The sequence below is a fragment of the Natrix helvetica genome, assembly GCF_964273705.1.
Source record: "Natrix helvetica genome assembly, chromosome: 3".
NCBI classification, from domain to species: domain Eukaryota; kingdom Metazoa; phylum Chordata; class Lepidosauria; order Squamata; family Natricidae; genus Natrix; species Natrix helvetica.
The window spans coordinates 120,636,765-120,662,381 of NC_138549.1; the positions used below are offsets into that span (position 1 = coordinate 120,636,765).

A 25,617-nucleotide genomic window follows, 5' to 3' on the forward strand; every position below is an offset into this window, starting at 1 on the left:
CATGGAAACTGTTGGCTAAGATGTGTCTTCCAATCAGTTGCATGAGTTTTTAGCAGTTTAACATCCACATTAGCAGCAACTGAGAAACAAATGTGAGCAGGAAGGGATATTTTTTTATGATTAGATCAAGGAAAGGGTTACTTCGTAAGAGGGGAGTCTTGACCAACCTAATGTTTTCTTTATGCATTGAACTGTACTCCTCATTGTCTCTAGTCACTTTGCACAGCAGCTGGTTGCAATTTAATTTCTAATTCAACATACCTGGAGGGTACTGGTTTGAGGAAGGCTATAGTATTAGTCGGGAATGGATGAACAGAGATGTCGCCATGGCTGGGGTAAAAATCTGTGCTCTGCTTAATTTCTGGAAATTTGGAGGTCACAATGAAGGCAGGTCTAGCCTACTCTGTTGCTATTGTTGTGTTTAGCTCAGCCCACCCTAAAATTTGAATTGGAAACCACAGTAATGATGAGATGGGGATTGGATGAGCTGTCCTCCTATATGTAGAATGAAAAATATTATATTTTGGCTTCTGCTGCATGGCTTTGTGAGGTAACATTGCTGCAGGAACAAGTGCACTACAGTTCATGCAGTAGAAGTCACATAGATCAGCACTGCCGCTTGTGGAGGCAAGCAGGAGTAATCGGTTCTTATGTGCCTCCTGGCAACACGGATTCATCGCAATAACAGCAGGGAAACTAGAATTACAGTGCTTAAGCTCTAATTCTAAGCAGCTTCCTGGTTTGAACTAAACAAGCAGCTTAATGTGATGAGATCAAGAAATGGTACAATGGTTGCTTAAATTAGTGAAGAGCAACAGAAGAAACATTTTGTTAAGAAAAGGAATGTGTTTTTAGGAAGACACATTCTAAGATGGTGCTTCTGGAAAGCAAATATATAATGATTTGGAGTCAGCGCTTGCAAAAATAGCTTATGAATTAGTCTTGCAGCAAGGAGTCACTGTATTTTAAGTAAATACATTTCTGAATATCTAGCTGTGCGCATATGATTAAATTCTAGTAACTTTATAAAATGTTTAATAATCCAGCCTAAAACAATGTTCTCTCAGTTTAGGACTATTAGTCCTCACTAAAACTGGAACTGTAGTTATAGGTATAGTCAAAGATAGAGAGAAAAACATTTACAGTGCAATCCTATATACTGTAGGTCTATGTAGAAATAAAACTCATTTAAGTTTGGTATTATTTATACAAACCAAGTGTGTATCAGGTTGAAGCCTAAACATCTTATTTATTCGTGTATACAAAATGTCTTGGTCATCAAAAGGAAATATTTCCATATAATGAAAAAATTAGTATAGAAAACTCCAGCAGAGTTTTTTTATCATCACTGGTTAGCCTTCTAGATTATTTTTCTGGAGACAGATATATGCAAATGTTTCATCTGGCCAGCTACATTTCATATTTCATAGAAAAAACTTTTTTTGCATTGCAGTAAAGATTCTTGCTTGCAAGCTATGTGAATAATTCATTGTTACAAATGAAGGTAGCACTAGAAATCATTTGAAAAGCTGTGGAAAACACAATCAGATTTGACATATATTATCAATCTACCTGAGCACTTCCAGGTACATGGTTTTAAAAAAGACCTTTGGATGTTTATATTCCAATCATATCCATGCTAGCTTCCACACAAACCAGTCCCAATATAAGAAGACTGAACTGGCCTGAATTCCTTCTTAATTCTAGCTTATGCCCACATCTGGGAAGACTGAAAAAGCACTTCCAAATTTTACCACAAAGAGTTACAGAGGAAAGGCAATCAGGTTGCATAAGGAAGCTACTCACAGTGAGCTGTCCCACATTTGATTTGATTTCCATGGTAATTTCCTCCTTAATAATTAGTGTGACTGAGGTTTTTTTTTTCTAAAGGACTATGTGTCACAGTAACTCCCACAACCATTTTGATTTTCCTTCCTGGCATTTCATACTGTTAAAGTATAATCCTTCGTCTTTTGTAAGCACATTTTAAAATATTCCATTCCAGAAGACCCCTCCTGAAAGTGTTTTTCAACAACTTTAAGATGTCTGGACTACAATTCCCAAAATACCCCACCCAGTGCTAATGAGGAATTGTAAGAGTTATAGTTCACACCTTACAGTTGTTTACAATAAGGCAGTTGTAACCAACCTCTGTAAGAAGATCCATCACCTTATTCCTAGAGATTTCAGGGCAGCTGCAGATAGCTTATCTTTCCTCATGTTTACCATCCAATCCTCTGGACATAGCCATATGCTAGCATCATCATAGTTGTTGGAAAAGATGCCCAAAGGCAGAATGCTGCCATAGCCCCATTTCAAGTCTTGATCACAGGCTTATTGTACAGTGAAGTTCTCATTTTGGGTATCTGGGAAGCTTTTGAGGGCTTCCATTGCTTTGTTTGCCATTTTCTACAGTTGGTCTTTTCACACTTTGGGATTTTTGGAAAAACAAAAAATAAATGGCCAGAAATAAATGTGGAATAATAATGGAGGACCTGTGTGTGTTACTAACCATTCTCTTCTGCGAAGAGAGATCATAAATGGGGGGGGGGGGGGGAACTGTGCAGGCATAATAAGATATAAGATATAATAAGATAATAAGATAAGAATGCTGACTGGCAGACACTTCTCTGGGCTCAAGCATTGGCCCATGAATGCTCTCTGCTAGCTCTAGGCTTGTAAACATACAGGTATGACTTGGCTCATGGCTTCCATAAGATCATCACAAATTTACAGAGAGTGAAGAACACATCAGCCATGCTTGGGTGGATCTGGGGGTCTTCCTAGAGAAAAAACATTCCTAAAATGCCTTCACTGTATCTTTAGCATGCACTACTAGCTTCAGCGTTGACATAACTCTGGATGGCATAGAAATAACTAATGCATATTTAATATCTATCTGTTATTTGTTCAGACTGGGCCTTGCCTAACAGAGAGCAGCTTTAAAAAATATTTGGCCCAAGAAAGAGGGACATTTCATGTATGGGAATGGCGAAAGTGAAGGCTGCTCTTTCCATAGCCTCGGGAATTAAAGGAGCCTGCTCTTTAATTCCTTTTATTTACCATTTAGACCAGTAAGGTTTTTTAAGCTCAGGGGATACATCCTACCAAGCGATGGTTTGTTTTAACAAATTGCTGTACAAGACCCATGGCAGAATTTACATTAAATCAAGAACAAACAAATCATATTATGGCCTAGTATAGTGTATTTAGCCAAGATCCACAAACTATATTAATACATATTATGGTTTAAGGTTAAACATGTTGTGTGAAACATTCTGGTTTATGTTAACAGTATATTGCAGAAGGTTAGCCAACTGTAGTTCATTTCGTAGATATGATATATTTGAGCTGTCACTGTTTCACATGTCATCTTTTTTTTTGTTGGGTCAAGCGCTACAAAACTAATCCTTGACTTACAACCACAATGGAGACCAAAACCAGAATTGATTGCCAAGCACTCGCATTTTGACATGTGAATGCTGTGACTGGTTGTGATTCACTTTTTAATCTCCAGCATCATTGTATATTTGAACAGTAGTTAAACAAATGGATGAAAGTCGAGGACTACCCATTGCTCTCTGGTAATAAGATTTAACATATAAGCATGAACATCAGAGAAGAACCTTCTGAGATCACTGATCATTGATCTTCCTTGGCAGAAAAACATCTATGTTCTCCATGACATTGTCTTTATGGTAGTAGGCCAATCATAATGGCTCATTTTTCATGTTGCACTAAGCTATCCTATGATTCTATTTTACTTTTGCTTTGGTGCAAGGCATGAATCTAGCCATGTCTTGCAAATCATGGTGTAGTTATGATGCCTATTGTCTGTGGGTGGATGCTAAGAGTGTTGAAGCATATTTGGAACTTGAATGAGAGATCACAAGAAAATCTCCAAACTTCTGGGAAGACTGGGAAGTTGAAAAGTATTCTTGAAAAAGCAACTGCAAGCCATTATAATATAGTTGCAAAAGAGACTACCTGAATGAGACCACTAAGTCAGGTTTATCAAGACTTATGAATGAACAAGGACATTATGGTTGATTAGCAAACCAAACAACCAACCATGCCCTAATAGAATGACTGACCTATAGGAGCAAATTCATCAATATAGTACTGTAGTTGAATATATTTCCAGTGGTGATCTCACAATAACTCTAGTCGGAAAGCTAACTCAGAGTTAACTCAGAGCATCCTCTGTCTGCAAAGCAGTTCTGACCTTAAACTGTTTTTCATTCCAGGTGCTGGTGAGTCAGGGAAGAGTACAATTGTCAAACAGATGAAGTGAGTATCCCCTTCATGATCAGCGATCAGGAGCTCAAAAGTTAGCTGTATCATTCTTAATTGGATGTTGTTCCACATTGGTTCACATTTATAGATACTTTTCAGGTTGTTGGCAGCAGGAATGGGCTGAGGCAGATAACTTAAACTGATTATGGAAGGCTTAGGACACATAAAAATAGCATATGATTAAACCAACTGAGGACAGCAAGTGGCAACTGCTTGCTTCATAGATTGATTCTGAGCAGGATCAAGAGGAAATGCCTTTTCCTATAACAGCGCACTATTGAGCCATCAATAATTGCTTGCCTGCATATATGGTGTAAAAAAAACTCCTTAAGTTTGGATGGCCTTTTTTTTAAGGCTAGTTGATGGAAATGAACATTTAAGGTCATGTGCATTTGGGTAGCTCTTCCTTTAGCATGGTTTTTACGTGGTCTTTTTAAATGAATGTTGTAGGAACTAAATTAAGTTTAAGACTAGAGTGATTCTAGGCAAGTGCAAGCTGCCCTGAAGAGGGAGTGCAGTGCACAATTATCCACAGCAAGCATTAATTATTGCTACAAGACTCATCAACTGAGTATCAAAATTATGGTGGTGCAGCACTTGGCATTTAAATTCCAAAAAGTGCTTCAGAATGCATAGGGGCAAGAACATGGCCTTATCAATAACACTTTCTTGTGGTTAAGAGCAGTGGTTCTGCTCTTACTTGTTGCAGACAAGTAGTATGTTCCCATTCATGCAAGTTAATGTTTGGATGACCCAAACTAACAGTAGTACTCATAGCTTGGAACAAACTTAAGTACTCAAATTCCCTGCTAGGTGAGTTGCTATAAAAAGCAGAAGTGGGGAGAAAAGAGAGAGAGAGGAGTTGATAATGGAAGCTATGATGTTGAGAATGTTAAGGAGGAATGGTTGAGATCAGACACAATAGGCTCCACCAGATGTTAACATTTCACTTAGTGAATGAGTAACAATACTCAGAATTGTCTGCAATCCTTGTTGAAATGCACAGACTTCTTGGCAGGTAGAGAGTAAAATCAAAGAACAAACTAGCCCTAAAGCCTTGGAATAAAATCTATGGTAGCATTTCATATTCGGGACCTGGATTTTTCTCTCTCTTTGTGCTACAGAATTATCCATCAAGATGGCTACACAGAAGAAGAATGTCTGGAGTTCAAAGCAATCATATATAGCAACATACTTCAATCCATCTTATCAATCATCAGGGCCATGTCTACTCTCGGCATAGATTTTGCTGATTCAGGCCGAGGGGTGAGTGTTACCCATAGCACACTGTAATTGTAACATGTGTTCTCCAGGAAGCAATGACAATGGCTAAAAATCAGAATGCAATACAACAGGGGTGTCCAAACTTGGGAACTTTAAGACTTGTGGACTTCAACTCCCAGAATTCCCCAGCCGGCTGGCTGGGGAATTCTGGGAGTTGAAGTCCACAAGTCTTAAAGTTCCCAAGTTTGGACACCCCTGAAATACAAGAAGGCTGGTTGGAGGTGTCAAAAAAGTGAAAAGGTGGCCATTATGGCATAATTGAAGTCTTTATTTATTTTTTAATATTGCCTCCTACTGCACATACCTAGCACAGAGGAATTATTTTTTTCCTTTTACATTGGAAAAATGTTTTCAATTTGATCAGACTGGGGCTGACGTGTGGGTGTTTGCATATAGCTGAGACAAGGAGACCGATTTAAACATTTTAAAATTTGAGTCCAAGAGTGATCATGGGATGTTTAAATGATAGTCCAGAATGCATATCATGCTGTTTCACTAAAATTTATTCCATGGTTTATACATATTTTCCGTATAGGTTAAAAATAATAGAAAACCAAGGAATGTACCTTTTAAAAAAAAAACTAACATTGGAGGACATTCTAAAACAGGGGTGTCAAACTCGTGTTGTCATGGCATTGTCATGTGACATATCACAACGTTTTTCCCTTTCGCTAAACCGGGCACGGGCGTGGCCAGCACGTGACTCATCCGGCCCATGGGCCACGAGTTTGACAGCCCTGTTCTGGAAGCTTAAAAAATGTACTGTGTTCAGATCAGTGGTGGGTTTCAAAAAATTTTAGAACCTCTTCTGTAGGTGTGGCCTGCTTGGTGGGAGTGGCTTGCCGGCCATGTGACTGGGTGGGCGTGGCCAACTTGTAAAATGTGGTGAAACTCACTTAACAACCCTCTTGCTTAGCAACCAAAATGTTGGCTCAGGAACTCTGGCATTTGAAGCATGCAAGTCTTAAAGCTGTCAAGTTACAAGACCCTTGTATCCCTAACCCTTTAGCAAAAAAAAACCCAGGGGTGTTCAAACTTGACAGCTTTAAGACTTGTGGACTTCAACTCCCAGAATTCCTCCTCTCGCTCTTCATCTTGATGATGTAGGGACGGGCGGGGGGAGGGAGCTGGAACCGGTTCTAAACGGCACTGTAGATTTGTGGAACCTCTTCTATAGAAAAGGTTAGAACTGGCAGGAACCCACCCCTGGTTCAAATGCAATATATAAGGATAGAATACACACACAGAGAGAGACAGCCAGCCAGCCAGTGTTCCAGAACAGGGGTATCAAGTGTGCAAATAGTGATAACATGCATCAAGTACAGATGGTTTGTAGAAAATAACCACACTCAAAACTGCATTTTGGTACCAATACAACCAGTACCCAAAAGCTTATGCCACACAAAATCTCTTAGCCTGGAACATACCATAAGCAAAATGAACACTGCATTTTAATATAGTGTAGTATGAACTGTGTAGACTAATATGAACTTAGGCAGTGTGGTTTGCTTATGGTTCAGTGTTCCAGACAACTCCAGACATTTGATGGACTGTTTAAACCATGATTCAGTAACCAAGGGTAAGTGTGTTGTACAAACACAGCTGGTCACTCTTTTGGCTACACAATCTAAATAGGTGTGCATAGCGCCACCTGGTGATTAAAGAAAAGCATTGGAGAGCATTATTTGTTTCTTATCCATCAATGTGCAAGAGCTGATTCGTAGAACAATTATGCAGCACTGATCGGAGTTATTCTCAAAACAGTCTTACCTCTTACAATTCATAGCAGAAGCAATGTCCTTTAAAAAAAGAGAAAAAAAAGGGATGATACGGCTGAAAATGTATAGGACATCAACTAATCAACCATATAGTACTGAAAAAAATGTCACTTTGGAAGAAACCACTACCCAGTTGTGCCAGAATAGCAATACACAATAGCACTTCATTAGGGGAAATATTTCTGGTGGACAAGCCAGGACCAACCAAAGTTCTCCCATGATGAAAGAAGCTGATATATCATCCCTTGGAGGTATTACTTTCTTCTATTTTTTTTCTGCCAATACAAAGAGTAATAGCACTTAGACTTATTGTATATACCACCCCATTGTGATTTACAGCACTCCCTGGGTGATTTAAAATGTCAGCAACAATCTGAATCGTCATTTTACCAATCTTGCAAGGATGGAAGGTTGAGTCAACCTTGAGTCCCACCCAGATCAAATTCCAGGCAGTGGGTAGAGTTAACAGCCTGCAATAGTGCATTTTAATTGCTGCACCATTGGGCTCACTGTTCTTCCTTCTACCTACTTCTTTGCATTGGTGTTTTCTAGTTTAATGCCTTCAGTCACCTAGTATTCAGCCCTAGAAAAACCTGATACAAATACTGTAGCAAAGCACCATAATCTGAGAATAGAATAGGATAATAGAGCTGGAAGGGACCTTAGAGGTCTTCTAGTCCAAACCAATCCAATTATGCAATGGTCATGTAAAGCCTGTCTCTGCAAGCTAGAACTTCACAAGTGAAAACCGTGGACATCTCGTATGGTGACCTCATAACAACATGAAGATGAACGTTGAGCCTTGAATTCCATATCCAGCCCCCAAGGAAACAAGTTTGTGCTTATGGACTCTGTGTTTTCAATAGGATGATCAACGGCAGCTGTACAGTTTGGCCGATTCGATTGAAGAGGGTACCATGCCCCCAGAATTGGTGACTTGTATAAAGAAACTATGGGCTGATGGAGGAGTTCAAGCCTGCTTTGACCGAGCAGCTGAATATCAGCTCAATGATTCTGCTGCATAGTAAGTCTGAGCCGACTATTGCATCTATGAAAGATTACCTTATTGGGAAAGCAATTAAGCCCCCTCCAAGGATTGCGATCATCAGATTGCACAAATAACATATCAGCATATGGTATTGGTGCAATCGCATTCTCACAACCCTTTGTTATAATGAGATTGCAACTCAATAATATGCAACTTGATAAAAGGAATTTCTCCTTGCATAGCTTGTTGTCTTTTGAAATAAAATCAGTTGTCTTGTGCATTCTTCAAAAATGATTTGGAGAAGTGGCTCAGAACATGTGGAAAATTAGATTGGTGTCTCTTTAAAGCAGCCATGTGTATATGTATTTCTTAAATCCTGCCAAGAATACTGCAAAAACTTGTCCAGGCAGTAGCCAGGAGTCCATACTGACTCAAAGACACCCTCCTCCCCAAAAAGAACCTTTTCAGTCTAACCTGATTTAGAGACAGAACTCTGTTGAATTTGTTTGACAGCATTTTTATGCTGTCAGTCCCCACATCCTCCTGAGCCATCTTCCATAAGTTTGGCAGGAGAAGAATTGGGGGCAGAAACAATATACTGTGGTAAAGCAATTCCACTCCTATTTATAGGGATGGTCCTAGAATGTGTCTCAGTTCCTGGACAGCTTTTTTGTGGCATAATAGCAAGATTTACTCTAATCCCAATTAGCAAGTTTTGCTGATCATGTTAATGTTCTACTATTATGCCTGAGTCAAGAGATGTGGTATTTGTTCTGGAAAAATGGATTCTATGGCTGAGTATCAAGAAGGTTGAACCCTGAAGAATTAGTGAGTCTATCACTTGTGATTATAGCTGTATAGTTTTTGGGTTTCCTGGAGTCATCATTGCCATGGGATCCACACGTGATTGCTTGTGGATCCCAAGCAAAAAACATGTGTTAGCAGATTGATTGAAATGCCAACTTGTAAATAAGAAAAGTCCCTGCTCTATATACCCAGTCCTTCTGTGAATGTTGTGTTTGGCTTTTATTTATTTTCCTTTACTCTATCATGTTTTTAAATGAATGTCCTATTTTATTCAGTTTAATCTATTGTGTATGCTATAGTTTACTAATTGTTTTCAACGTACAACACTGTAGAAAGTAAAATATAAATAGTAGTAACTACCCACTCCCCGATAAGATGGATAAGGCTGATCATATTTATTCCGACATCCTTTATCCTCATTAGTCAATTTATTATAGTCCTAAGCTGCTTTTGCACTAGTGGCAGATTTTGTACTTTTGAAAGCATGTTATGGGTGCTTTCAGGAAAAGGCCTTCGCAGTGAGTACAGAGAGAATCTACTACTCGTTCCAGCAGGATCCCCAATGCTGATCAGAACTTGCATGGCTTTCTAAATCCTCTTCTGAAGATCTGTATTTTGATTTCTTAGGGAATAGTTGATTAAGATAAAGGAGAAAATGTTTTCTTAGATTTACTTTCAGCTTTCAATTATTGGAGTGTCATTATTTTGAAGTCAGTTAGGTAATAATTTGCAAGGTAGGACAGAATTCAGGAAGGAGACATCCAGTTAATAGTATCTTGAATGAAGTTAGTGAACATTTTGAATAAATTATCCCATAGCCCAAGGACTCCTTATTACTCATATTTGATTTAGAAGAAGAAAACAAGTACTTTAAGGAAGCCTTCTACTTTTTCATGATATGATAATCTTCTTTAACAATCTCAGTTAACAGTGTCAGTGATTGCAATTCCTGACTACATCAGCCACTGAATTTCATTGTGCACTTGGCTTTGGGTATACATATCTGCAATATTACACTTACCTGATTGATCAAACATGATTCAAACTATTTACTTGCATAATTCTGTACTCATATTCAGTTCGATTTCAAAGGGGAATTTAGCATTTTGGGAGCAAATATTGCTACAATATATAAATATAATATGGGGTGCATACACCTCCAAATTCCTACTGGCCTGGCTGACTAAAAGTTGAGTCTCTTTTTCCCAATTAACATTTTGCATCAGAAGTCTACTAAATCCTTTCAGGCTTCATTCCTAAGCTAATACCTTTCATATATAATGGACTATAGTTCCTATACGACAACGAGCTTTATCATCTAACACATTTAGAAGGCACTCGATTGACAAGGGCTGCATTTACAAAATGTTTGTGCAACTATAAGGGTAAATAGAGTCAAATATATTAGATAAAACAATACATTGGGAAATAAATGGTAAAAAATATGTTGGCATTAACAATAACTTGCCATTGCTATGCAATCCTAACAAAACCTCAAACAGCAGATGTTTGCCGTTTCTGCCCTTGCTACATTAGCCAGGTGTTAACCAATGCTTATAGTACATTTTCTTTAATGGTATACAAAGGAAAGCAGAATATGTTGAGATTAAATCGTAGTAACTTTAGTTTACAGCTAAAAGGCTGAGCGCCAAAGAATTGAAGCCTTTGAACTATGGTGCTGGAGAAGATTCCTGCGAGTCCCTTGGACTGCAAGGTGATCAAAATGGTCAGTCCTAGAGGAGATCAACCCTGACTGCTCTTTAGAAGGCCAGATCCTGAAGATGAAACTCAAATACTTTGGTCATCTAATGAGAAAGAAGGTATCACTGGAGAAGAGTCTAATGCTGGGAAAGGGACGAGAAAGAATGAAGTGGCTGGATGGAGTCACTGAAGTAGTTGGTGTGAGCTTAAATGGATTCCAGGGGATGGTAGAGGATAGGAAGGCCTGGAGGAACAGTTGTCCATGGGTCGGACACCACTAACAACAATAACTTCAGTTTGATATTTCTGGAAGATATGAGTTCAAAATCTTGCTCAGGCTGTTAAACCTTTAGGAAACTTTGACATAGTTCTATCAAATTAAAATATAGATGGCATATGACACATGCTATTATATAATCCTATGCCATGCTAAGAAATTATATTGCATCTCTGTAGCTATCTTAATCAGCTGGACAGGATCACTGCTGCTGGCTATCTTCCCAATGAACAGGATGTATTGCGATCCCGAGTTAAGACCACAGGTATCATAGAGACAAAGTTCGCTGTCAAGGATCTTAATTTCAGGTGAGCAAAATCTCTCAATATTTTCCTTGCTCTAAAATGGTAACTTTTTCTTTCTGTTTTCTCCAATCAACTTTCAGAATGTATAAATCCTATTTTAGTTCTATTTCGCCTTTCCTCTTCTTGTATGCTCAGGGCATTTCAGCATCCACAAGTCTTTTTCCCAGACTTTTTATACCTAATGTGTAAAGCAGACCATTAACAGGGATAACATTAATACTATGCCTCTTTGTTCCCCTAGAAAAAACTTACCTTTTCAAGGTGTTTCTATTTCTACTTTGATATCTATTGTTTCAGGGTTTTTTTTGTTAAAATATTTGACTGAAAAATGGGAAGTACTCTGAATTATAGTACATTTCCCCAAATTTGTATCTTCTGGATGATTTTCAGTGCAGTCTCATAATCTCCAAGGTCCAGGAATTTTGGAAACTATGAGTTGAAAGCCTGCCATGTGCAAATTGTGGGAGGCTGAATGCATGCATCTATCTTTGCCACATGCCACATGCATCTTTAACCTGTGTGATAGACTGCAAATGTGCATCACATCTGTCCATTGAAACTACATTGATTTGGGAAGATTTTTCCCTGGTTTCAAATGTTCCAACGTCATTGTCACATGCATGTTTCTTCTTTCTCCAGAATGTTTGATGTAGGTGGGCAGAGATCAGAGCGCAAAAAGTGGATCCACTGCTTTGAAGGGGTGACCTGCATCATCTTCTGTGGCGCTCTTAGTGCCTATGACATGGTCTTGGTAGAAGATGATGATATGGTATGTTTGCTAGCTCATACTGTATATGACGACAGTTGCAAACATGGGTCTGCTCTGAAATTCATCAGCCCCATAAAGACAAACTTAGTTCAGTCACCCTTTCTACTCCACGCTCATAAAGAATGCCAGAGCTTTATAGTTGCCTGATTACAATCAGAGAAGGGAAAATTAAAGGAACTTTAAAGGTAGCCAGTGAAGTGGGTTTTTTAAAAAAAATTGTGCTGTTCTCATTCAAGATCAAGTAACAAAATAATCTGGAATAAGAATTCAATTCCTAGTTTTGCTTAAGGAGTTGCAGCAAGTATCAATTTTTGTCCAGTTTCAAAGTCTTTTGTCATTTTAAAAAAATATTGATGGACTAGATCAGTGTTTCTCAAACTTGGCGACTTTAAGTCCTGTGGACTTCAACTCCCAGAATTCCCCAGCCAGCTATGCTGGCTGGGGGATTCTGGGAGTTGAAGTCCACAGGACTTAAAGTCGCCAAGTTTGAGAAACACTGGACTAGATGGTGATCTAGACTCTAAACCAGTGGTTCCCAAACTTTTTCAGTCCAACGCCCCCTTGGTGCTACAAACTGATCCTCAGTGCCCCCCCCCCAGTGGTGGAATTCATTTTTTTTTACTACCAGTTCTGTGGGCGTGGCTAGGGGGGTCATGTGACTGGGCGGTTTGCACAACGGAAGGAAGATAGTAACAGTAAAATTCAAAACTGCAACAATTGCACATTTATTCAAAATCCAATTTAAAAAACTTTAGTTAATGTTAATTCAACAAAATTGTTGAACATGATCCAGTGATATCAGGTTTTCAAAGTCTGATAGTCATTTATCAAGAACCTTAGTAACTAGTAACTTAGTAAACTCAGTAAAATTTAGTAACTATTTCACTGTTCAGTAAATCCTTAATGTGATGGATGGGCTTGATGAAATGATACCAGTTTTCCAATGTCTGGTTTTAAGTCACTTAGCAGGAGACTTAAATCACCACGTTCAGTAATCTGGAGTCGATTTCTTTGCTTGGAGAGAAATTGGATGACCACACTGAAGCCACGTTCCACCAAATATGATGTTGGAAATACAACAAGGAGCTTCATAACCACTGTCCATAGTGCAGGATAGCGATCAGAAATTTCTTTCTGTAACTAAAACTCTTGGTACGATTTCTTAAACTTTGGCTTCAGCTCAATGTCATTTTGCAGCTCTATGAGTTGTTCCTCCACGACCCCATCTTCCTCAGTATCTGAAAATGGATTTATCACCCAATCTGGAATTTCCATCAAAAGAAGATCCTGATATCACTCAGACATCTAAGTCTTAGAATGTCAGAGAAACAACTTTATCTGGATAGTTACATTCCTTCAATAACATCATTGTAATTTTCAGTTTCATTAATTTCCACAATATCAACACTAGCTTTGCTACTAACCCCTTCCAAACCCTCTGCATAGTCTTTAAGATTTGGTGGTCTAAATATCAAAACGGTTGACTCACATCACACATCTAAGCAAAACTGAAGTACAATCTATTTTTTCCTTTTAAAGAAAATCTCAATTTTAAGATTTGTATTACTGTTTTCATCCAGTCCCCATCCAAAAATGGCAAGAAACTCTGGTGTCATTTTTTTAAAGCAACCATGGACAGATAGCTGCTCATACTTGCCTTAATATTATTGGCCAAGTTTCTTATTGGCTATGCTAACCAAGAGGTGCTCTGGTCATTGTTAACCCTGCTGCAAAATTTATGTGTGCACATATCCACACATACAAAGGCATACAATATAATCTTATCTCCTTCAGATTGCCAATTATTTTGCACGACACAAACATTCTGCCTTTAAATGCTTATGTGGTTTCAATGGCTGAACTTCTGCTCGCCGAACCAACTATTCAAAACCAGTAATTCCGCAAGGAGAGAGGATGGGAATGGGGATATTTCAAAAACTAAACACATATCCTAAAAGAAAATCCACCCGCGACCAGCATTGAGTGTAGCTTTTATAAATAAATGAGCTGGAAGGGACCTTGGAGGTCTTCTGGTCCAGCCCCCTGCTCGAGCAGGAGAATCTATACCAGAGGTCTTCAAACTTGGCAACTTTAAGACTTGTGGACTTCAACTCCCAGAATTCTCCAGACAGCTATGGACTTCAACTCCCAGCTATGCTGGCTGGAGAATTGTGGGAGTTGAAGTCCACAAGTCTTAAAGTTGCCAAGTTTGGGGACTCCTGACCTATACTACAGTAGTATATACATATAGTATACTATACCTATATCAAAGAAAGCTCCCGTGAGTTTAACAACACCCGTATTTCCAAGACTAGAAACGGAAGATTGCAATGCGAGCTCCCTCCTGCTGGTAATCCAAACCTCCCTAACCAAAATCCACACCACCAAAAGGGAGCAACTGCACTTCCGCTCATCCGCCCCTCCCCCCAGTTACTTTTACCCAGCAGCAGGAAAAGGATGGCATGAAATATGTGACCGTGTTTTAAATCAGTGGCAAAGAGCTCTCTCGCAAGCTCAACTAGAATTCAATTGGTGGGGTTCCCCCCCCCTAACAACACTGTGCACGATCTCCCTACCCATCGACCGTTTTAAAAAAAAACCTTTCACAAGCCAAGCTGGTTGGTTAAGACGCCGGTGGTGTTGGGGGGTGGGTGATTGAAGCGGCGCGCGCCCCTCTCCTGGGAGGAAGGCAGCGATTGCAGGGGAGGGTGGTGACGTTGCTTAAAGGGAAACCCGCAGCTATTTCCAGGTTTGTTTGGGTAATTTCGTCCTTCTGCCCGCGCTGATGGGCTTTAAACAGTCCATCTTCTGCTCGGCAAGTTTCTCCTTTCCATCTGAGAATTAACTAAGGGGAAGCTACCAGCCTAGGGGCGACGCCCTCTGCAGCCAACACAATACATGATCTTTTTTTCCTCACCCTCTTAGGGCCCCCTGCCGCCCCCCTTGCCTTTTAGCGCCCCCCTGCTGCCCCCCTTGCCTCTTAGCGCCTCCCTAAGTCATCCCACCGCCCCTCAGGGGGCGGTACCACCCACTTTGGGAACCACTGCTCTAAACCAAGTTTTCCCTTTGTTATTTGGAACAAACATTGGAACAAACATTTGTGAATGTGCCCCACGGGGGTAGCCAATTTAAGCTAGCATGATCTCTTCATCTCAGTGTTTTCTAAACTTCTAAAAAGTTGCTTAGCCTTTGAGATTATTGAAGGATGGAGCATTTCCCTTCCTGCATTGGAATTAGGAGTGACAAACAGCTCTCAACAGCTCGTTTTTATCTTCCAGCTAGCGTTATAAAAACTGTGATTAAATGCACCAGGTTGCTAAGAAGATCTAAAGCCAATTTTGCGATATCAGTATTATTTTGTAATCCAAAACCAAAGTGCACTGGGGGTGGGGGTGGGATACAGCAAAGGGAAAGGCAGGGGCTGCTCCCTTGAGATCCAACCCACTTGTTTTGTCTGGATCCAACCCACTTCTTGCAAGTTGTCTGAAATGTTGTTTTAATGTTAGCAATTATATATGATGCCGTTTATTTCTTGGTAGTTTCTGGATTTTTCAATGTGAGATGTTAATATTCTAAACACAAACTACTTAACTCTTAGGAAACCATCTCTAGGAATTTGACTTTTAATGTAATCACTGCTTCCCATCACTGTCGATTGCATACCATTTATTTTACATATTTATTGAAATGTTTATTTTTGCTTAACTTAACAGCCTATTTAATAAAATATTAGGTAGCCTCGGGTACCACTGTTCATTTTAAACTTAACTTTTTAAAGTTCTTCTCTTTAGAACCGCATGCATGAATCTTTGCATCTCTTCAACAGTATATGTAATCACAAGTTCTTTGCTGCCACTTCCATAATTCTTTTCTTGAACAAGAAGGACCTCTTTGAGGAAAAAATCAAGAAAGTACATCTCAGCATTTGCTTCCCTGACTATGATGGTGAGTTAGAACATTTCCCTCATTTTCATGAAAGCCAAAATACTGTATTTTTCAGACTGTAAGATGCACCGGAGTATAAGACGCACCAAGATTTTGAAGAGGTAAATAATTTAAAAAGTTTTTGCACTCTGCAGGCCTCCCAAATCCTCTCCATGCCTTGTTTTTTGTGAAATGAGCAAAAAACGACCTGTTTTTCAAAAAAAGGGGGGCCTGCATATGCTTTTGGAGGCTTGCAGAGTGCTCCTGGGGGCTGGAGGGGCAAAAATGGCCCCTTTTTGCTTGTTTTTTTCCCTCCCCAGCCCCCAGGAGCACTTTGCAGGCCTCCCAAAGCCTATGCATGTGCATTTTTGCAAAGGGGGCGGGTTTCAGGCGGCCAAAAATGCTGTATTCAGTGTATAAGACACACCCAGATTTTCACTGTCTTTTTGGGGAGAAAAAGGTGTATCTTATACTCCGAAAAATAAGGTAATTTGCTAAAAGAGCTAAATGAGAAAAAGGCTTTTCTCTTACCCCAGTGTACAGTTGACTGGGGCAGTTTCCCCAACTAAGTAACTTCCACAAATGGAATGGATTAATTATCAATATTCCCAAACAGCATGTCCAGTTGTTTCGCTGGCTTGAAATTACAGCAGCTCAATACATTTGGTGAGGATCAGATTGAAGAAAACCTGTTAAGAACATAATTAATGCCCAGAGTTGTTGAATATGAGATGGGCGGCAAATACATTTTGTAATAAGTAACTGATATTTTATACATTGATGAACAAAGTGCTAGGTTTGAATTTAATTTACTATTGAAATGGAAACGTATCAATTCAATAAGAAATGTCCATACAGACAGCTTATTTAATTGATTTAAAATTGTTCTATAAAATAACACAATATAGAAGGTATTACACTTAAGAAATTTAAGCTTTAAAAGTGACTACACTTACATTCTAAAGGCTTGTCAAAGAGAACTACCCATTTCAATGTACATGTTTCGTTACTTTCTATGCTGTATAACATTCATATGAAAGAAACTGGGAACATGAGCACTTTTATTGGGTTCTTTCTGTTCAAGAACTGCTTAGAAGAGTTCTGGTAATAAAATAAGTTGTTGGTCGACACACCAAAGTAATGTAACCCTAATATCACATTAACAAATCATGTTCCAAGATGCAGATGGAAATGCATACACCTGGACTGAAAGATGTGTGGGATATTTCCATTGGTGCAAGAAATCTGTTAGTGATTTTACCTGCCCCTTCAATAACTAATCAAAGGTTGGGAACAATGTAGGCAAATTGTTACATTTACATTGCCTTTCCTTCAGGAACTCAAGGCAACATACCACTTCTTTTGTCATTTCCACCAGGAGAAAATGTTAAATCTAAGGCTCTTCTTGTAAATGAGTAACTTGGGATCCAAACAATAAGTGATACTTTTTACCACTTGTTTAGTTTATATTTTCCTGTTTCCTTTTCCCAACAGGCCCCAATACATTTGAAGATGCAGGCAATTACATCAAGCTTCAGTTTCTTGATCTAAACATGAGAAAAGATGCAAAAGAAATTTATAGTCACATGACTTGTGCCACAGATACACAGAACGTCAAATTTGTATTTGATGCAGTAACAGATGTAATCATCAAAGAGAACCTAAAGGACTGTGGTCTCTTCTAAGATTACAGCGTTTTCAAAGAAAAGGTAATTATATTCAATTATCTGTTCCCAAAGTAGGAATTAGGCAGTAAGTATACTGTAGCATTTCCTTACTTATGCTTGTAACTATACTTACTTCTGGACATTAGTGCTTAAAGTCAAATGTGCATAATAACTAAATGCAAACAGTAGCCAAGTCAGCTGGGCTACATATGTAATAGGAAGTAGCAGTTAAACTGCAACAGGATGCTTGCATTAAAACTATGCAAGTACTCTGCTATTTCAGTTCTTTTGCCACAATAATTTGCAATAATTACATCAGAAGAGTTAGCACCATTGCCAAATTCTTTGCTTAGCAATTATTTCTAAAATGGGTTTGAAGATACTAATGCAACAGAAGAGGAATTTTAAGGAAACCACAGGTGATTACAAATCCAAAAAAACAAACAAAACAAAACAAACAAAACAAAACAACGTCATGCATTACTATAAGCAAAATCAAAGTTGGTGCTCAGTACAGGACTGGGGAGTTTTTAAAAGTAAATAGTCTTTCTTGAATAAACTCCTAGTGACTACATGGTCACATCCATGGGGGAGGAAGAAGGATTGAAAAGGAGGAAGTGGTCGGTCCTTGTCTTATTTCAGGATGTTTTTTTTTCCAATATACCTGGGATTTCCTAGTAGCCACCCCAGCCAAGAATTAGCCATGTACAATTCTATTTAAGCTTTTTCAAGTGCTTACATGGTACTAAATGTATAAGGATGCAATTATTTCCAAAACATCTGCAGAATCTGTAGATGTTGGCAGACGTCACATGCCATGACCACTGAACACAATTAGTAGGTTAGGGTTTAGGCTGAACAACATTTGAAGGTATGCATGCATGTACGTGTATATATATATGTATGTATGTATGTATGTATGTATGTATGTATGTATGTATGATGTATGTATGTATGTATGTATGTATATATATATATATATCTACATCTTTAACATTATTTTGACAACTTGTAGTTCAAATGTAATTTGACTTCATTAATTAAATGATCTCATCTTCATCTATCAGGAACGAGGGCTTCCAGTGAGCTTCATCATTCTGCTGAGCAGAGCCAACGGAGCCAGCAGTCATTCAGGAATCTATACTTCTCCATAGAAGATAAACAATTCTAACAAGGTAACAGTTCTCACCCAAGACAAACAATTCTACCAAGACCACACCATCAAAAAAGCTAAAGGAACAAAAAGTTAAAGAGTCTCCAATCTATGAAAGTGGAAAGTGTAACATATGGGCAACAGTGAAGTCAAACTGGTTTACAAACAATGAATTTATGTCAAACACTGATTCTCTGCATTTAACTATTTATAAATAAGACATAATTCTTTCACAGGAAAAACACAATCAGTGCTTTGGGGTCTTATTTAACAGAACTGTTCATTTTAAAAACAATGGTGTGAATGTCCAAGTCTAAAAACTGTACATTGTATATAGGAATGAGGCATTTTCAAAATTTAAAACTTTTAAAAATAGATCAAACACACAATGTATTTGCAGTTGTCTGAAACAGGTGCAATTAGAACCCAGTGTCTTAAAAAAGGTTTTCTAGTGTTTAATTCAGTGAACCTAGAATGGGTCTGTTCCCCCATGCTCATAGAATACAGCAGTGCTTTAATACCTGCTGTGAAGACAGCTTGTCTACCTGTCTTCCTAATCCTGTGGTAATGAACATACACATACACAGCTTCAACCCACTGACATCACAGGAGCAGAGAACTCAACACCCGCATAGGGAACAGAGGGATACAAAAATAAAACAGATGTATCATATGTTTCATCCTATTTAGAGCTGTATTGTTTCTCAACATTTGTAAACAAGTTGTATTGTTAGACAAGGTACCACTTGCATTAAGATGCATTGCAAGTAATTCCTCATGCAGCTTCAAATAAATGTAAAAGATAAAAAATAAATTTGCATTAAAAAGTATAGGTGCATAGTTGAAAAGTAATTTCTTCCATTCCTCTTCACGTTCCTTCTCGCCATAGACATTCCTCTTCACATTTTCTTTTCAAAAATATCTGCTGCGATTCATATGCCGTTTACAGGAACTGAAGTGGTGGCTCAATACATTATTAATTTATACAATATATTCCCCAGGTTTGAATACATGTTCATGCTTGTATGAAATCGGTCTTAAACTGATTAAGTAACCTGTAATATGCTCCCATTTTTTTAAAAAAACGTACAGGTCACCTTGGATGATTGACTTATTAGATTCATGCATTTATGAAGCGTGTTCTTCCACTTGTACACTCAGAAACCTAGTAAGGTATTTATTTATAGCATCTTATTTATGAGTAGAACATTATCACGTCTTTTGCTAAAATACTTTTAATAGTAGCAAGAGACCTGGTTTGGTGTAGGAGTTAAGGCATCAGGATGGGAAACTGAGAGACAGAGTTCTAGCCATGCCTTAGGCAAGAAAGCCAACAGGGTGACTTTGGGTCAGTCACTCACTCTCAGCCCAACCCACTTCACAGGGTTGTTGTTATGGGGGAAATAGGAGGAGAGAGGATATTAGGTATATTTGTTGCCTTGAGTTATTTACCCAAATAATATAGCAAGATATAAATAAACAGATAGGCACAATGTATCATTTTAAAATAGCCATTGTAATACCTTGTTGATGTGACAAATGGTAAAAACTGACAATTGACTTGCCACCATTCTCAGATGTTATTATTACTCTTTGTAAAGGTTATTAGTACCAATAGAATGGTATTAAATACATTCTGTCCTGTCAGCAATATCAATTTTACTAGTAGCTGGATTTGCCCCATTGTTTTGCAATACCATAACTCTCTTCTTAGGGAACACACAGACTGCACAGTCAAAAAAGGAAGGAAGGAAGGAAGGAAGGAAGGAAGGAAGGAAGGAAGGAAGGAAGGAAGGAAGGAAGGAAAGAAAAGAGAGAGAGGGAAAGAAAGAAAGGAAGGAAGGAAGGAAGGAAGGAAGGAAGGAAGGAAGGAAGGAAGGAAGGAAGGAAGGAAGGAAGAAAGGTCTGTTCAGTGAGGGAAGGTCTACCTGAGTATTTGGTGCAGTCCAATGAACTTTTGACAAAATATAACCCTACAGTTATGTATATAAAAGTTTAGCAATAGCAATTAATTAATCAGACTAACTAACATTTTTATTTGCAAAAGTCAGAAATGCAAGTAAGAAACTAACAAAGATTTGTAGAAATGGCACCAATAAAGTTAGGAACTTTTAAAGTTTTTTAACTCACCATTTTAATATTGCCAATAACTACATCATCAGGTTGAAACTGTACATGAAAATTGGGAAAGAGTCTTAGTGTAATGGTTAAGCATAGAAATGCCCTTACCCTGCTTAATTTTCATTACAAGAAAAACAATGGCAAACAGGAACTTGGCACCACATTTACATGCTGTTGGTACATTTCCAAAATCTCTTAAGGATAAAAGGCCCTGGTAAATGCAGAACAAATCCCACTGTCTACAAAACTCCCCACTGCTTTAAGACCAAACACATACACAACAATTAAGTGGTTGATACAGTAGCCCTGTAGCAGCATATACTCTCCTCCTCCCATCTCCAGCTTGGAATTTTATAAATCACTTTGCTAACTGGTACTCACTTCAGAAATTTCTATGTAAGAATCTGATTTTTACTTGCTACACCAGCTGCCTATTCAGCAAATTGGTACTCAGCATTAACCAGGCTAAACCTCCTCCCAACCTATAAGCCACGCATAATTTGTTAAATCTGCTACAGGAAATCTATCTTTAAGGAAGGGGAAAGCCTTATAGTATATGTAGCAGAATGTTGACATAGTATATATTAGAAGAAAGCCACAGCTTTAACCATAAGAATTCTAAGGCCCTTTTAAAGTAATTGCAATACTAGCAAGTTCTGACCATACCAAGTTTTAAAAACAAAAAGGTTCCTGCTAAGAGGAATACTTTCTGCATGATCTGGTCACATTATGTGCATAGTTAAGTGGGTTTTTTTTTTTTTTGCGTTTAAAATGTAAGATTCATTGCGAAGAAAATAAAATTTAATCAATATATAGTTTGATGGAAAAACTTTAAAAATAGAGCAATGATGACTTATTAAAGAAAGCTACATATTGAAGTTCTGGGATGAAAACTTCGTAACAGCTGTACATATTTCAAATTATGCAATCCAAGTGATGCTTGGATGATAAAAAAAAATCACACTTAACAATAGTTCCATTTTTGGAATCTAACTTCAGCATCCATATCGGTAAAATATCCCTAATATAGAAGATTGTGCTAAAGAATGCAAAGGTTTTGCATGCTGTTTTCATTCCCCAGTCCTGTTCATGCTTGCAGCTGTCTCACAAGGCAGCAAAGAAACAGTCCCCATCTCGAAATCTAAAGAAAGAAAATTCAAAAATTAGCACAAATTCATATGACAACCTGGCACATATTTCTGCAACGCTACAGTTCACAATTTACCTTTCTCTGTTTCTTTCCTTTTAGTAAAGTCCACATTCCTTCAGATTGTTTTTAATTATAACATCTGTAACAGCATCAAACACAAACTGCACATTCTTGGTGTCGGTGGCACAGGTGAAATGAGTATAAATTTCCTTGGTGTCTTTTCTTCGGTTCAGATCTTCAAACTGGCATTGAATGTATGCAGCGGCTTCTTCATACGTATTAGAACCTAGAAAAATGATACCGAACATAAGAGCAGCTCTAATGAATTACATCAAAATCTTATCTAGTCCATCACTTTACTTCCCAGTGTCCAACCACTTTATTCTCGAAAGTAAGATGCACAAGGACTAACTCTGCTGTTGTTATTTGCCAAAGCTGATATTCAGAGAAATGCACCATCATGATTAATAAGGTAGTCTTTCACCATTTTCAATGACTTTCCAAAAATTCCCTCCCCCAAAATAACTTTTTTCAGTGCTGTTGCAACCCTGAAACACCGTTAAATGAATGGTTGTAAGTCAAGAACTACCTGTGTTCTTACTTTTCTTTCTTTTTTCCTTCGCATATCTTTTACTCTTTCTATTCTTTCATCTTTTAATTTATAATAATTTTTATTCATATAATTACAATCTTTAATGAAATTACTATAATACCCACAAACACACACATCTGTTGTGACCTTCTGTTTTGCCTTAAGAAAAATCTCACCTGGATACTCCGGATAGCAAATTGTTAGTGGACTCCTCCGTATCTTTTCCTCAAACAAATCCTTCTTGTTCAGGAAAAGAATGATCGATGTATCAGTGAACCATTTGTTGTTACAAATGCTGTCGAAGAGTTTCATGCTCTCATGCATTCGATTCTGAATTTTAAAGAAACATTACTGAAAGACAGCATTGACACTTCATATAATTAACAACCCCAACCAAATTACTAGTGCAAAGTTTGTCAAAAAATAATCCCAACAGTGGATTATTAAAAGTGCAAACATCCCATCAAACGTGCTAAATAATCTGTGCATTTTTGTAAATGTTACAAAAAGCTTCTGAAATATCACTTTTTTTTGCAGTTTTCCATCAGAAACCACTTTCCCCATCTCAAATCATATATGCAAATTTAAATATTCACACTCAATTAGGAAGAAGAGGCAATTTTACTCTCCATAACCTCCCAACTTCAAATCCATTCACTGCACAAATTGTGAGAATGCAGACAAGAAAAGCTTGCCCCTAATCTCTATTGAAATATTATCATTTGTAATGTTCAAGGAATAACAACAACAAAATCTTTGATTAAATTATATTATGCTAAGTTTAAGGGGAATTTCTGTCGCAGTCCACATTATTTAGAATGTTAACTATACAGCAACATACCATTTCTTCATCCTCAGCAAGGACAAGGTCATAATCGCTTAGAGCTACGCAGAATATAATTGCCGTGACTCCTTCAAAGCAATGGATCCATTTCTTACGTTCTGAACGCTGACCACCAACGTCAAACATCCTGGCAGAAAAATAAGGACTTGAAGATTCATTTTAGCAAAACGAAAACTAAATCCATCTGTTTAGTTATCACACACATGCACAACAGGGGTTCTTTAATAAGCTGTAAATGACTTTGCCAGCCCTGAGATCTAAATGCTACAGTTCATTAAAGCATCCACTGCTGTAATATTATTTTATCACAAAAAATATAAAAAGCTTTTAATAACTTATGTCCAAATCTGTTTGTACACATTACTTTATGTAGCATTGGTTATTTTGATGCCATTTTTGCTTTGCTTATACTTTGCGGTATACTATCCAGTTATATGCTTGGGGCAACTAGCAAAAAAAAAACCCAACCACCCCAAGGCTGAGATTAATCAAGTGCTAAATTATTATTTTTCATTTAATGCTATAAAGGAGGGGGGCTATGATATAAAAATAGGATGAGGGAAATAACATAATTATATCATTCTCTGATACAAACCGTACCCCTTTAGCCCTCTTTGCTCGAGGCTCAAAACTTTTGTAACATTTTGAGGCCTTCTCATACACAAATAAAATAGTTCAGCCTTTTGTTCCAAGTGCTCAGGGAAGCAATACTGACTGGTATTTCTTTACCACTTGACATTGCAGAGCTGGACACTGTGAAATATCTAGGCCTCCCATGAAAAAGCCTGAGATACATTATGCCAAAAGAACTTGCCCCTCATTAAAAAGATAGGGGGGGAAACTAAGGGTAAGGGAAGAAAAGCATTGGTGCTTTTTCAGTGGAACAGGCTGAAAATATTATGCAGTACGCAATTATGCTGCATTTATGTTGTTTCTAGTACATATATTACATAAACTCTGTCTTGTTCATCTTTGATGCAAGATTATTATCTCATTATACACAAGGGGTACCAAGGGTAGCAAAGGCTCAGCCAACAGTGATTTTTCCACAACTGATTTACATACGGGGGAGTCCTTGACTTACGATCACAGCTGGCACCAGAACCTCTACTGATAAGTGATGCAGTTGTTAACTGAGTCAAGCCCATTTTTACAACTATTTTTTTGCCACCTTTGTTAAATGAATCACCACGGTTAAGTGAAGCATGCAGTTATTATGTGAACCCAGCTTCTTCCATTGACTTGGCTAGTCAGAAGCCCCCTGGGAAGGTCGTCAATGGAAATCACAGGAACTGAGACACTGGAACCATTGTAAATAGTGCCAGTTGCCAAGCAACAAAATTGTGATCACATAACCGTGGGGATGTTGCAATGGTCATGTGATAATAAATCACTTTTTTCAGTGCTGCCATAATTCAAACAGTCATTAAATAACTGGTTATAAGTCGAAAACTTCCTATACAATTTCAAGCTGAAAAACCTATCTTTCCCAATCGCAATTTCTTTAGATTCACTTTTAGACTTTATTACAGCTTTAAAATTATAATCAGTAAGATAAGTGTGGTGAATGTTGGATAACTCTTTGGCTTCAATAGAACCTTAAGCTGGCATGAAAAGATGACCGTGGAAAATTCAGTCAAAGGAATACTACCTAGGTCTAACTAAATAACACTGGGAAGAGTGCACCCTAACAAGTGAGTGTGCCCTACAGTTTCATTACTTGATTTGTAGACTATATAACACTTTGGAGCTCCATGAACTGTGAAAGCAAAGGTTTCTTATCCCACCATGAAGCATGATGGCATTGTGCACCAGGAACAATCTGAATGTTTTGTTGTTCTCATTCATTCCGCATTTTGCTGTATTTTACAAATCAGATACAGTAGTAGCAGAGCCAAGATGTTTGAAAAGAGAACATCACAAGTCCTAGAGGGATCAATCAGGAGACGAGGTGGCAAACT

General features: G+C 38.1%; 2 protein-coding genes across 2 annotated transcripts in view; one reads left to right on the top strand and one right to left on the bottom strand.

The window, feature by feature from the left end:
* The first annotated feature begins 198 nt into the window (after positions 1–198).
* GNAT2 (G protein subunit alpha transducin 2) lies at positions 199–21,935 on the top strand. The gene is made up of 9 exons (XM_081946934.1): positions 199–335; positions 4,248–4,290; positions 5,421–5,562; positions 8,225–8,382; positions 11,311–11,439; positions 12,076–12,205; positions 15,997–16,150; positions 17,624–17,838; positions 18,864–21,935. Exons 1-8 carry the CDS (start codon positions 305–307, stop codon positions 17,812–17,814), a joined length of 978 nt encoding a protein of 325 aa, XP_081803060.1. The 5' UTR covers positions 199–304; the 3' UTR covers positions 17,815–17,838; positions 18,864–21,935.
* Positions 21,059–25,617, bottom strand: part of GNAI3 (G protein subunit alpha i3) — a 40,510-nt gene continuing 35,951 nt past the window's right edge. Inside the window, exons 6-9 of the mRNA XM_081946933.1 lie at positions 23,654–23,783; positions 22,989–23,142; positions 22,296–22,506; positions 21,059–22,211 (exon numbers count right to left, since the gene is read on the bottom strand). Coding sequence (XP_081803059.1) covers positions 22,316–22,506; positions 22,989–23,142; positions 23,654–23,783 — 475 coding nt within the window. The 3' untranslated portion in view covers positions 21,059–22,211; positions 22,296–22,315. The remainder of the gene's footprint in view (positions 22,212–22,295; positions 22,507–22,988; positions 23,143–23,653; positions 23,784–25,617) is intronic.